Below are 11,194 nucleotides of genomic sequence, written 5' to 3'. Positions count from 1 at the left end.
CTAAAACCGAATAACCGAATAATCGAATAACCGAAAACCGATTGGTTGGTATTCTAAAATAACCGATAGCTTAGGTTTAGGTTTGGGTTTCACCCAATAACCGAACAGAACCGTGCTCACCCCTACTTAGTTACAAAATTTTTCTTCCCTAACGAGAATTGTGTGACAATTTGCACTTCCAAGAATTAATCAAAAGTTCAAAACTTGATATACAAAAGTGATGAATTTTAAAAGTATATATTAAACCAAGGTTGGATTTTCAAAAGATGTATGTTTTCGACTTTTAAGAGAACCACCACAATTTAAACACGGCGCTTCATATTTTAGCAGCCATAAAATGCTCATGAAATTTTGTTACAATATTCTAACAACCAAAAGTTTAATTTCTAAAAGCACTTTACCTGTTATTTTAATATTTATATAGTTTAGGGCATGTAATTAGTAACAATTATTAATTATCAGTGCGTGAACGGACCGGTGCCCCGATTTGACCCGCTAGAAGCCCATAGTAAAAGCCATCAATATTCAATAAATTTAACGGTAAAAAATCGGGTCAAGTAGTCAATTTCTTCACGCAACACAACCCGTCAAATAAATACAACTAGTCAAACAACTTGGTCAAACGTCCCGTTCAACATTATCCATTATTAAATTACCCCACTTGCATGTTGCAACCCCTCCTATAAATTGTTCATTTTCAAATTTATCTCCCAACATCACAAAAACTTTTAACATTCAACATTTTCATATAGAGTTCACTAAGTCATCATAACTTAATATACAATGGGCGCGGTAAGTTCTTATAGCTCCAAAAACTAAGAGTGAAACGAGCCGAGCAAAGTCTGAGCTTGACTAGGCTCAAGCTTGGCTTGTATTGACTTTTGGGAGTTCGAGCTAGGCTTGTCAGACGTGTTTCAAGCTCTGACTTGGGTCGGGCTCGATTCTTTTATACTTAAATAGTTCATTTATATATCTTTGTAATCATTTTTGTATAGTTTGAGAAAACCTTGAGTTTAAGCTCGGTTGTGTAATGTGAACTTAAAGATACACAGTTCGTCAAGGCTTGAGCTTGGACTGAATAACTAAATGAGCTTTATTTGAACCTCAGGCTCAAATAAGCCCGACTCGTTTCGACCCTTTTATCAATTCAATCTCGAGTCGCTCACGAGCAGCTCAACTTAATTTAAATTCAATATATTTTTTTACATGTAAACTGACAACAAATTGTATTGCTAGCCAGCTCTTTTTAGATAGCAAATCTACGTCTTTTTAAAAGTTACATTCATAGATACTGGGATCATGATATTTGAAACTGAACAATATTAATTTGATGTTTTGATTTACAGAAGGATGATAAGAAGGATTCAGGCGAGAAAAAACCCGATGGCGGATCAATCCCCATTGTTTTAAAGCTCGATTTGCATTGCGAAGGCTGCGCAAAAAAGGTTAAGAGTTCAATTCGTCACTTCAAAGGTGTTGAAGCTGTAAATGTTGATATGGCCGGAAATAAAATTACGGTGACTGGAAATGTGGACCCCACAGGCGTTAAGGAACGAATCGAAAAGAAGACGAAGAAGAAGGTGGAGATAGTTTCCGCTCCTCCGGTGAAAAAGGAAGCCGGAGGTGGTGATAAGAAGGGTGACGATAAGCCGTCGGAGAAAAAATCCGGTGACTCGAAAGCGGATGCTAAAAAGTCCGGTGACTCAAAGGCAGATGCTAAAAAGTCTAAGGAGGTAATGTTAGCAAAATGAATAATATTTAATTATGGGTTTAGTGTTTTGATTAATGGGGTTTAGTAAATTAATTAGTTTAATGGTAACTATAGGTTCAATCGAGCACGGTCGTGTTGAAGATTCCGCTTCATTGCGAAGGATGTATACACAAAATTAAACGAACTATATCGAAAATCAAAGGTGAGTTATCGAAAGGTTATTTTTTCGGTTTTGTTTTAACTGATCGGTTTTGATTGTAAATGGTTTGGTTAATGCGACTATTGAAACATATGACTTGGTTTAACGTATTTTAATCATGTAACATATTATTTATAGGCTTGTTTTAGAACTTTTAGTTGTGATCATTCTCCTTTAACTCAGTTATTTATACACATATAACCATGATTGAAATTATAAACAAGATTATAACCCAACTATCAATTTCTCAAATAATTAGGTTATTTGATTATAACATTTTTTGGTTAGTTTAGTTATGATTTAGGTTCTTTTTTGGCTAACAACTTTTCAAAACAACAATAAAGATAAATTTATTTATTTAATTAATATTGGTTATTGGTTAACAGGGGTAGAATCGGCAATACCAGATGCTAGCAAAGATTTGGTGTTAGTGAAAGGGACAATGGACGTGAATAATCTTGTACCATACTTAAAAGACAAACTTAAAAGAGATGTACAAATGGTTCTTCCGAAAAAAGACGACAAAAAAGATGACAAGAAAGACGACAAGAAAGATGACAAAAAGCCCGAGAAAGCAGACGGTGGTGACAAGAAAGAGAAAGGTAGCGGTGGTGGTGGTGATGGTGATAAAAAGAAAGCCGAGGAGAAGGCGGTTGACGGCAATGATGGAAGTAGAGGCATAGAGGTGGTTAACAAGCTTGAATATTATGGACCAAATGCTTATACATATACAATGCCAACTTATAACCAGAGTTATTATAACCAAGATTATGGTGTGTCACATTTCAATCATGGGTATTCTATGCAATACTCGAATGGACCTCCACTGCCACCTCCGGTGTATTATAACGATTCTCGTGGGCTCGATATGGGGATGTTTAGTGACGAGAATCCGAATGCTGCGTGTTCAATTATGTGAAGTGAGCTTGACATCACCAACAAGCCAAACACTCATCTAATAGGCCAACAACAAATAAATAAGGATAAAGTTTTACTAACTGATGAAATAGATTGTCTTATGTTCGGCTAGCTAGTTTTATTATATTCATGAGTTTTATTTGTTATTAATATTTAATTGTATATATGTGTTTTTAATAATGAATAATATTCTGTCAAAGTTCTTATAAATAATGCCTTTCAACTTTGTTGTTTTCTTACACTTAAATCGTTTATTTGTTGTTGCATTTTTGGTCGATATGTGGTGACGGTGGTTTCTAGAATTTTTTTTAGAACAAATAACACAAACATCATTTAAAGTTACTTCCAAATCTACACATTGATATCATTAAGCTAAAAGCTCTTTGATGATATTTCTAGAAATAAATATTTGAACGGTAAAGAAGTAAGAGTACACAATACCATTCTTCAATCAACAAATCTATTTGCATATGTTATCATATAATGAAATTCTTAGACTATGTATAGTGGGACGCCTTCCCGACCCCCACCCCCACACCCACCAGGGGCGTCTTGAAGGGTTTGGATTGGGGGGGGGGGAGCTCTCCACATAGTCTCGGTGGTGAAGGTTGTTGAATGACGGGAAATGATTGGTGGAGGTGTTTTTATGTTTTATTGTTAATAGGAAAATTGGGATTTTAACCGTCTCAATATAATGCAACTGGCCGATAATAATCCCAACTTTGAAATAGTTGTCACTGATCCCAACTTTCACACTATTTGTTTTCATTGGACCCCGTTAAAAATTTGTAATGACGTTAAGTTTTTTTTGAATTTCAAATTGATGTTTTAGGGCTTTTGATCAGAATGAGAATACGAACCGATTGATGTAAAACTTATTTCCAAACGACACTTCAACCAACTTGATTTTGTTAATTAAAAGTTTAAACACAAGAATTGAAACATCCTCTAGTCGATTGGACCACCGTTTGGAGGTAAGTTTTACATTAATCGACTCATATACTCATTCCGATTAAAAACCCTAAAATACCAGTTTGAAATTTAAAAATCAATTAACGTCGTTAAGTGTTTTTTAGCGGAGGTCCAATGAAAACAATTAGTATAAAAGTAAGGACCAGTAATAATTATTTTCAAAGTTGAGATTATTATCGGCCAATTGCAGTAAGTTGGGATTATAAAATCTAATTTGCCTGTTCATAAATGTATAATAAAAAGAAATATAATGAGGTAATGATTGGAAGGCCCCTATGATGACGTGGCGCAGTATGGTGCACAACGCCCTTGTAAGGGCGTTCTCCACCGCATAGGGTCTTAATATAATTCAGACACTAGCATGTCCTAAATAGGTAAAAATACCGAAAAGATCTTTGAGGTTTTAAAAAAAAGTTACCTTTCACATCAACACTTATTTGAGCGTTGGCTTTAAAAGGTCATTTCTTCGACGGCGAACACCAAACGCCGCCTTGGTTAGTCATCGACTGGACCGGTTGGTATCAACGGACAATGACATAAAGATGCTTGGAAGTTAGGAAATAGTCTTGGTAAACGTTAAATGCTCTCCCACATTGATGGCTAGTTGTGTTGCAACTCGCAACGCTCATTTATAAGAATGAGATTGACTAGTTTGATGTGGTAATAGTAATGATAATTCATTTTTATCAAGTGTGTCAATTATTAGGACATCTACATTAATATTATTTAGTGTGTTTAATTATAATGACAATGTTACAACTCTACACACTCTAAGCTACAAGGGTTGCTTTGATACGATTATGTAACGTTCCTGTTACCATCATATATATTCGAGTTTACCCCTAGTGTCACACGGTTTTGTTCTTAGCAACTTACATCAATTATATAGCTTTATGTGAAGGGTTTATTAGTGTAATTAGGTCTGTATTTTAAACCTTGGTAGTTTATATAAATCGTTTTGCGGGTTTATTGTTAAGGATTAGAAATTTAGAATAGTATGATTTTGTTAGTTTATTTTAAAAGAAGAATATCAAGTTTGAATTTAAAGTTTGCATGCTTGAATACTTGAGGGGCTGATTGCGTTAAAATGGGGAATTCTTGAGTACTCCTCGACTAGGTTGAGTACTCACAATTCCCCAGTCGACCAACTTGGCACCGCCCAACAACTTATACAAGCAAACATATCATATATTAGTCAAGGAGTTTATGTATGTGAATTTCTAACTTTAAAGCCTAGGTTATGGGGTGTTCTTGAGTTAGTAATCAAGTAAACTTTTGTTTGTTTTGGTTGTAAATGATACATTTTTATTTTTGCTAAAGTATAGATGATGATATCTGGATGCATGTTTTGGGGTTTTGAGTGATCAAAGGGTTTCATGCTTTAAAATCTTAATGAAGTGTGCAAATTTGGGTATGTTTTGAGTTAAAATACAGATCTTTGAGTGCTTACAAATTGGTACGTGGAACTGATTAAACATATTTATGAGGTAAACTCCAAGTTTTTGTTATGCGAGTTTTGGGATATATCAACCCAAGAAGGTTCAAATTAGGCGCTAAATTCGCAACGAGCTCTTGATATTTGCCATGTTTGGCAAAAATGTAAAATAAACTGGAAAAAGAAAAAACAAACATGGGCAGTATGTGGGTCAAAAACTTCAAGAATAGCCGTGCATAAATATGAAAGCTAGATTAACTTTTGTTGTTTTTGCAAAATCATATAAAATCAACCGTATATCTCTCTTGTTATACGTTGGTAAGACATGATGCTTGATATAACCTAGCATCTCTATTCTAAAAAACAATGTGATATTCACATAAGGTGTTTCAAATAAACTCTTCAAGGACTCATCGTCTCCAATGATACTTGTCCTAGCATACCATCCTCACCACAACCATGATACCAAGGTACTAATATTCACCTTCAACATCAACTTTTTTGAAAAGGATGAGATGAGAGTAAATCATTGCAAGGATAGGAAAAGTTTTAAGGGATGATTGATAATCTAGTGTTTATTATTATGAGCGATAGTTAACTATTGAGATTTGATAGGTAACTCTTTGTAAAGGAAGACATCATCAATCAGAGACGATCTTTAGCATGGTGACTAGGTTATGATGTTATATTATAACCAAAGTTCACACACTTACATCTCTTTGTTGTAACACTCGAACATGACCATGATAATATTTGATTTTCCATACTGGCTAATAGCTCACAACATTTTTTTGGTGACCAAACCATAACATATCACGAAATCGACTATCCTCATATGTCTATCTTACCAACATGCTTAACATGAGGATCCTGGATTCTACCGGATTTGTGCAAACACTCCGCACGAGGTCAACTATCCTAGTAATGACACGGTGTGTTTTGTGTCCCAAAACGTAGCACTAAATAACACGATCCAATATATTTTACCAACAATCTTTTATGACTAATGAGAGATTTAATTAAAGTGGCATGATATATTATATAATAATTATTTTTCAAATAAACAAGGCATAATGTTTAATAACTTTAGTTGTTTTGATGTAAAATAAAGTCATGAAATCTATACTCAATGTTTCATTTTATTCATGCTTCGAGGTAAGAGATGGATAAAATTCCTACTCAAACGGTGTTAAGCAAAAGAAACATACAAGTCCTGGACAACCTATATGTGTTGTGCGATTACGTAATCCGGACATCCGATCATATTTTTCCAGTTGTTTGGTGGCTTCCATGGTGTGAAATTTCTTTGAGCTTGTGTGCAAGCTTCCTCCTCTTTATGCCTTCTAGGTAAGAGACTTGTTAGAGTCATACTCAATTGTGGGGCTGGAATAAAGTGTGGGGCTAGGTATTCCAGAGAAGGAAATGTTTTATGAGATCATGATAATTGCTTGTTGAAGGATTTGAAAGATAAAAAAAAAACCGTTAGCCCAAGATCGTAACTGGAACCGAAACCTAGTAAGTACACGCGAATCGTGTAAGGAAAGAACCGGTTTCAGGTCGGGTTTTTATCCCACTCTATTTTCTTACTTTCATTAAAAAATCCGATAGAAGTTGGGTCATAACCGTTAGCCCAAGATCGTAACTGGAACCGTGGCCCAAATATTTTTATACCCACAAAAGCCGACTTCGTCTTCCTTTTAGCATCAAACCCTAACCTAGGGTTTGCACAATACATACATCTGAAGGCACCATGGGCGGCAAATGTCCACACAGACGGGTGAAGAAGAGACGATACTCTCACAAAACCTTCCGTCTCGCCAAATTCCTCGTCAAAGATATCCTTTATTTTATATAAAATAATTTGACAAAATATTTGTGGTTTTTTGTTTGTTTCCTTGACTTTGTTTTGTGTTATTACGTGACGATGCGGTTTATGATGAGCTGAAGAAGCCTGAGGATCAGAAGGCGGCGTTGCCGTTGGATGAAGATCTTCCCGGAATGGGACAATATTATTGTTTACACTGCGAGTAAGTCATTCAATTTTATTAATTTATAGATTATTTAGTGCTAGAATCAAATACAAATAACTAGTGTAATTACTAGTTCAGAATTATGAACTAATAATAATTATTAGCTATTTGATTGGTTTTATAAACAAAAGAAATGTTTTTCTTGTTTTAAAGCTCGCCCGATAAAACTCGAATAAAACTAGTTAAAAAAACTTGATTTGAAGGTTGGCTTATTTTTCTAACCGAGCCGAGCTCGGCTTGGGCCATGGCTTGCTTGTTGGCTCAATCTTAGGCTCGTTTAACTTTAAACTCGAGCTGCCTTGCTGAAAATTGAGCTCGAGCTCTTACCCACTCTGGCTCGACTAGCGAAAGCGCTAGTTTTTAGCATCCCCTACCCAGTTAATAAATCACCTACATGTACAACCTAATAAAAAGCATGTGGTACAACATTTTGAAACCTTAAAATGATCACTCGTGCAGAAAAAGCACGCCTTAAATTGCGCCTCACATGCGATTTGGTTCACGAATTGAACCACGCTCGGAACGATATCGAATTCTGACACGGTACATTTTGTACCAATACGATATTCGCGCCATACTGAGTGATTTCTGTGACTATGGGCTGGGCATTGCCTTGTATTGCTTTGCGCTTCGGTGCGCTTAAAGCACGCTTTTTAAAACCAAGGTTTTTTATATGTTTAGTAGGTTAATTTTATTTGTACTGAATTCCACTCCGATCATTTGTTATTATGGTTTGTTTGTTAATCTTGACTAATTCTGAATATTTGTTTATTATTTCAGTCGTTATTTTGCGAATGTGGCAGTTAGAGATGAACATTTCAAGACTAAACGACACAAGAAACGGTATGTCCTTTTAGTTTTTTTAAAATAGATAACAACTTTATTGCTTAATGTGGTTATTATTTTATTTAATCTCTAGAACAAGAAAAAAACATTAATTTGAATGTAATTTGATGTGAATTGTGTTACAGATTCAAAACCATATGAACTTTGATTTACAAAAATTGTTATTCGGTTGAATATTTATGAAAATTAGTTTTTAAGTGCATAAATGGTTTATAGAACAACCTTTTAGTTAAGCATGGTTATCATTTTAATCTCTAGAACAAAAATAGGTAGACATAAATTTTATGAACCGATGTGATACAAACTTTTATTTATTAAGCTTGTTATTGAAGTTTGGGTGACAATTTTTGACACGTTCCAAACCACGAAACGCAGATTATAAGGTTTGCCAGTTCTAAACAGTTTGATAAAAATGTTGCGTTTGGGTTGGCATGTTTAACCCGTTAATCAATCAGGTCGTGTTTGGGTTGACTTATTTAACCTGTCAAACCTTTTAAAAATTAGAATAAGCAAATATATTTTCAGCAAGTTAAAAATTTTCTTCCAGATCGAGGATTGATAAAAACATATTTGTTGCTGTTTGCAGGTTGAAGGTAATGGCAGGCCCTGCACCGCATACACAAATTGATGCTGACCTGGCCGCTGGAATGGGCCTGCCCGATAATGGACCAAAGTTAATGTCGATGTGAGCTTAGTTTGTGTATGTCGATACTTTATATTTTCTTTAATTCAGTTTGCAAAACATCGTATAACTAGTATTCATCTTGTCTTTAGTTATCAACGCTGTTTTGAAATCAGTAAAGCTAGTTCAATTAAAATTCTTGATGTGATTGCTCTCATGGTTATACTCAGTGCTTCATCTTTATCATCATCTAGTCGTCCGGTATTCAGTAAATTATAAATTGGGAAATGTCAACCAAATATTAAACTTGGGCTAAAATTTTACTAATTAAAAAATTGGTTGCAAAAGTTTAACCTAGTGTATTTTTGTTAGAATCCATTTTGAGGTGAGTAGTCAAGACTCTGGATCTATATTTACTTTAGTTTTTGGTTTTTTTAATTTACTTTTAAAAGAAAAAGAAAGAAAAAGAGAAAAAGAAAACAATAATCCAAGTACTTTAGGAACAAAGATTCTTTTGTTCACACTTCATATACACTTGCATGTATACATTCAAGAATGGAGAAAACATGGTTCAATTTAAAAAAAAAAAAAAAACATGTATTTAGAGTTGTGTACTTGTGTTCTCATTAGTTACTTAAAGGTGCTTCATTAAAGGTTTTTATAATGTGATTTTGGACCTGTTTACTTATAAAATAAGTCACGTTACGTTGTGTTTTTATCTTTAACGAGTTAAGATATGATACTTGGCTAATTTGATAACACGTAATATGAATAGAAAGTTACATGTTTTAACCTGGATCCACTTATGTCCGGTATCCAACTCGCCCGACATGTATGTTTTCACACCTCTAGATAAGATATTGATCAAATGAAAGTTGTATATTATTACATGCAACTTCCAAAAGAGAAAATATGATACTATTAGTAGATGTTAAATATCTAAAGTTATAATGTTTGAACTTGTCACCTACAAGTGAAGATAGGATTTTATGAGGCTGAAATTCTGGAATGGAAATTAATTTTCTTAACCACTTAAAATTAGACCATACAAAATAAAAAAAACATGTGATAAATTTACATAATAACTTTATCAAATAAAATGGTAAATATATCTATTTTCTATATAATTATTATTCGACTGTATCCGTCTCGAACAATATTTCACTTTTTATACAACGAAATACATAAATAAAAGTTTGTATCCATTTCATCGGCGAATCATCATTAAAAAGTCTTGGTATGTATATAAGTGACTTTTTATATACTTTAAAGAACTTCATACCTTAAAAAGAAATTCTCAAAAAAATAAAGTAAATCTACAAAATAAAGTACATACATGAAAATTTACCCAAGACAAATTTCACCTATTAAAAGAAAATATATAAAAAACAATATCAGATATTGCACTTCCCACGTCATAAAAATAAAGTTGAGGTGTGAAAAAGTAAGAACTTTTATAAAACAAACAGTGTCAAATGTCCTGTAAATATATATAAAAATGTAACTGTAATTTAAATAATATATAAAAGTAATTTTACTGATAAAGTATTCACCTTCCAGCTTCCATTCCGGTATAAAAAGATTATTATTGTACAATTTGTATATGTTTGGTCTATGTTTATACTAGTGGTGCAGTATCATTGTATCTGAATGTGTCAGATTTTTATTGAATTAAATGCAATAATGAGTTGTGTTTTTTGAAAAAAACTAGTGTTCTTGTGTACTAAATAATATTTTTTACTTTTAAATGCAACGGTTTCGGTGCTCACACGGTAGAGGAGAACACCGAAAGTGGCGTCTGATTATTGAGAATTTTGTTTCGTTTTTTTATATTAGATTATTTATAACAACAAATATTTCATATTTAAAGTGACTAATTAACATTGTACCACTAGATTATTATATCATGGTGTTTTATATTAATTTTTTTATTTGAATAATTTGAACACTTCAAAATTTATTATGTTTATAAATGATATGGAATCTAAGATAAGGAAATCAAAAAATAATTTACAAAAAAAACGTTTATGTTATTAAAAAATGCTTCGAAATTAGACTTGTTGGACAAGTCATACCATAAACTAGTTCCTAATTGGTCCTGATGAGTATTTTAACCGTTTTCATTTAAGCCGGCCGCACCTGCTGAACCAACAAACATTACTGAGTGGGTGGACCAGATTTTAATATATTTTTTTTTCTTTTTAAATCTCATTCATTGATTTAGTTAAAATCTTAAAGATAAGAAACACTAATGCTCACGACAAGTTTAGGATCCCAACAAGCTTCTTATGGATGGTATCGAGGCTAAGAAAGTTCTCTATGGATTGGGAGCATTGATTGTAGCTTCTTGTTGGCCCGTTGTGGTCGATAAAATCTCGTCGTTCAAAAAAATTAGCAACATATCTTAAATTTTTAATTTATAAATAGTGTGATTGTCTGGTTTCTAAGACCAGTCTGACCA

The 11,194-nt window shown here is 33.4% G+C and overlaps 2 protein-coding genes across 3 annotated transcripts; both read left to right on the top strand.

Moving 5' to 3' along the window:
- Nucleotides 1-692: 692 nt before the first annotated feature.
- Nucleotides 693-3,013, top strand: LOC143545366 (heavy metal-associated isoprenylated plant protein 3-like). Its single transcript, XM_077037271.1, has 4 exons — nt 693-792; nt 1,347-1,733; nt 1,826-1,913; nt 2,297-3,013. The coding sequence occupies exons 1-4, from the start codon at nt 784-786 to the stop codon at nt 2,827-2,829; spliced, it is 1,017 nt and encodes a 338-aa protein (XP_076893386.1). The 5' UTR covers nt 693-783; the 3' UTR covers nt 2,830-3,013.
- Nucleotides 3,014-6,914: 3,901 nt separating this feature from the next.
- On the top strand, nt 6,915-8,923 carry LOC143545354 (uncharacterized). 2 transcript variants are annotated; one of them, XM_077037260.1, is made up of 4 exons: nt 6,915-7,070; nt 7,154-7,262; nt 8,046-8,108; nt 8,698-8,923. In XM_077037260.1, the coding sequence occupies exons 1-4, from the start codon at nt 6,986-6,988 to the stop codon at nt 8,798-8,800; spliced, it is 360 nt and encodes a 119-aa protein (XP_076893375.1). In that variant the 5' UTR covers nt 6,915-6,985; the 3' UTR covers nt 8,801-8,923. The 2 variants fall into 2 exon arrangements, with proteins under 2 accessions (XP_076893375.1, XP_076893376.1); XM_077037261.1 differs by having other exon boundaries at nt 6,941-7,075; nt 7,159-7,262.
- Nucleotides 8,924-11,194: the final 2,271 nt, after the last annotated feature.

Source organism: Bidens hawaiensis, unplaced genomic scaffold, assembly GCF_021521415.1.
Source record: "Bidens hawaiensis isolate Kalapana, Puna unplaced genomic scaffold, B.hawaiensis_p1.1 tig00013942_1, whole genome shotgun sequence".
Taxonomy (NCBI): domain Eukaryota; kingdom Viridiplantae; phylum Streptophyta; class Magnoliopsida; order Asterales; family Asteraceae; genus Bidens; species Bidens hawaiensis.
The sequence above is the reverse complement of the archived record's forward strand: the minus strand, read 5'-3'. Positions and strand labels throughout refer to the sequence as shown.

Excerpts from the sequence above, each read along its gene's own strand:
- LOC143545366 (XM_077037271.1), top strand. Across the intron at positions 1,734-1,825 it reads ATGCTAAAAAGTCTAAGGAG|GTTCAATCGAGCACGGTCGT; the intron begins GTAATGTTAGCA and ends TGGTAACTATAG. Across the intron at positions 1,914-2,296 it reads AACTATATCGAAAATCAAAG|GGGTAGAATCGGCAATACCA; the intron begins GTGAGTTATCGA and ends ATTGGTTAACAG.
- LOC143545354 (XM_077037260.1), top strand. The coding sequence starts at position 6,986 with ATGGGCGGCAAATGTCCACACAGACGGGTGAAGAAGAGACGATACTCT. Across the intron at positions 7,071-7,153 it reads CGCCAAATTCCTCGTCAAAG|GTGACGATGCGGTTTATGAT; the intron begins ATATCCTTTATT and ends TTGTGTTATTAC. Across the intron at positions 7,263-8,045 it reads TATTATTGTTTACACTGCGA|TCGTTATTTTGCGAATGTGG; the intron begins GTAAGTCATTCA and ends TTATTATTTCAG.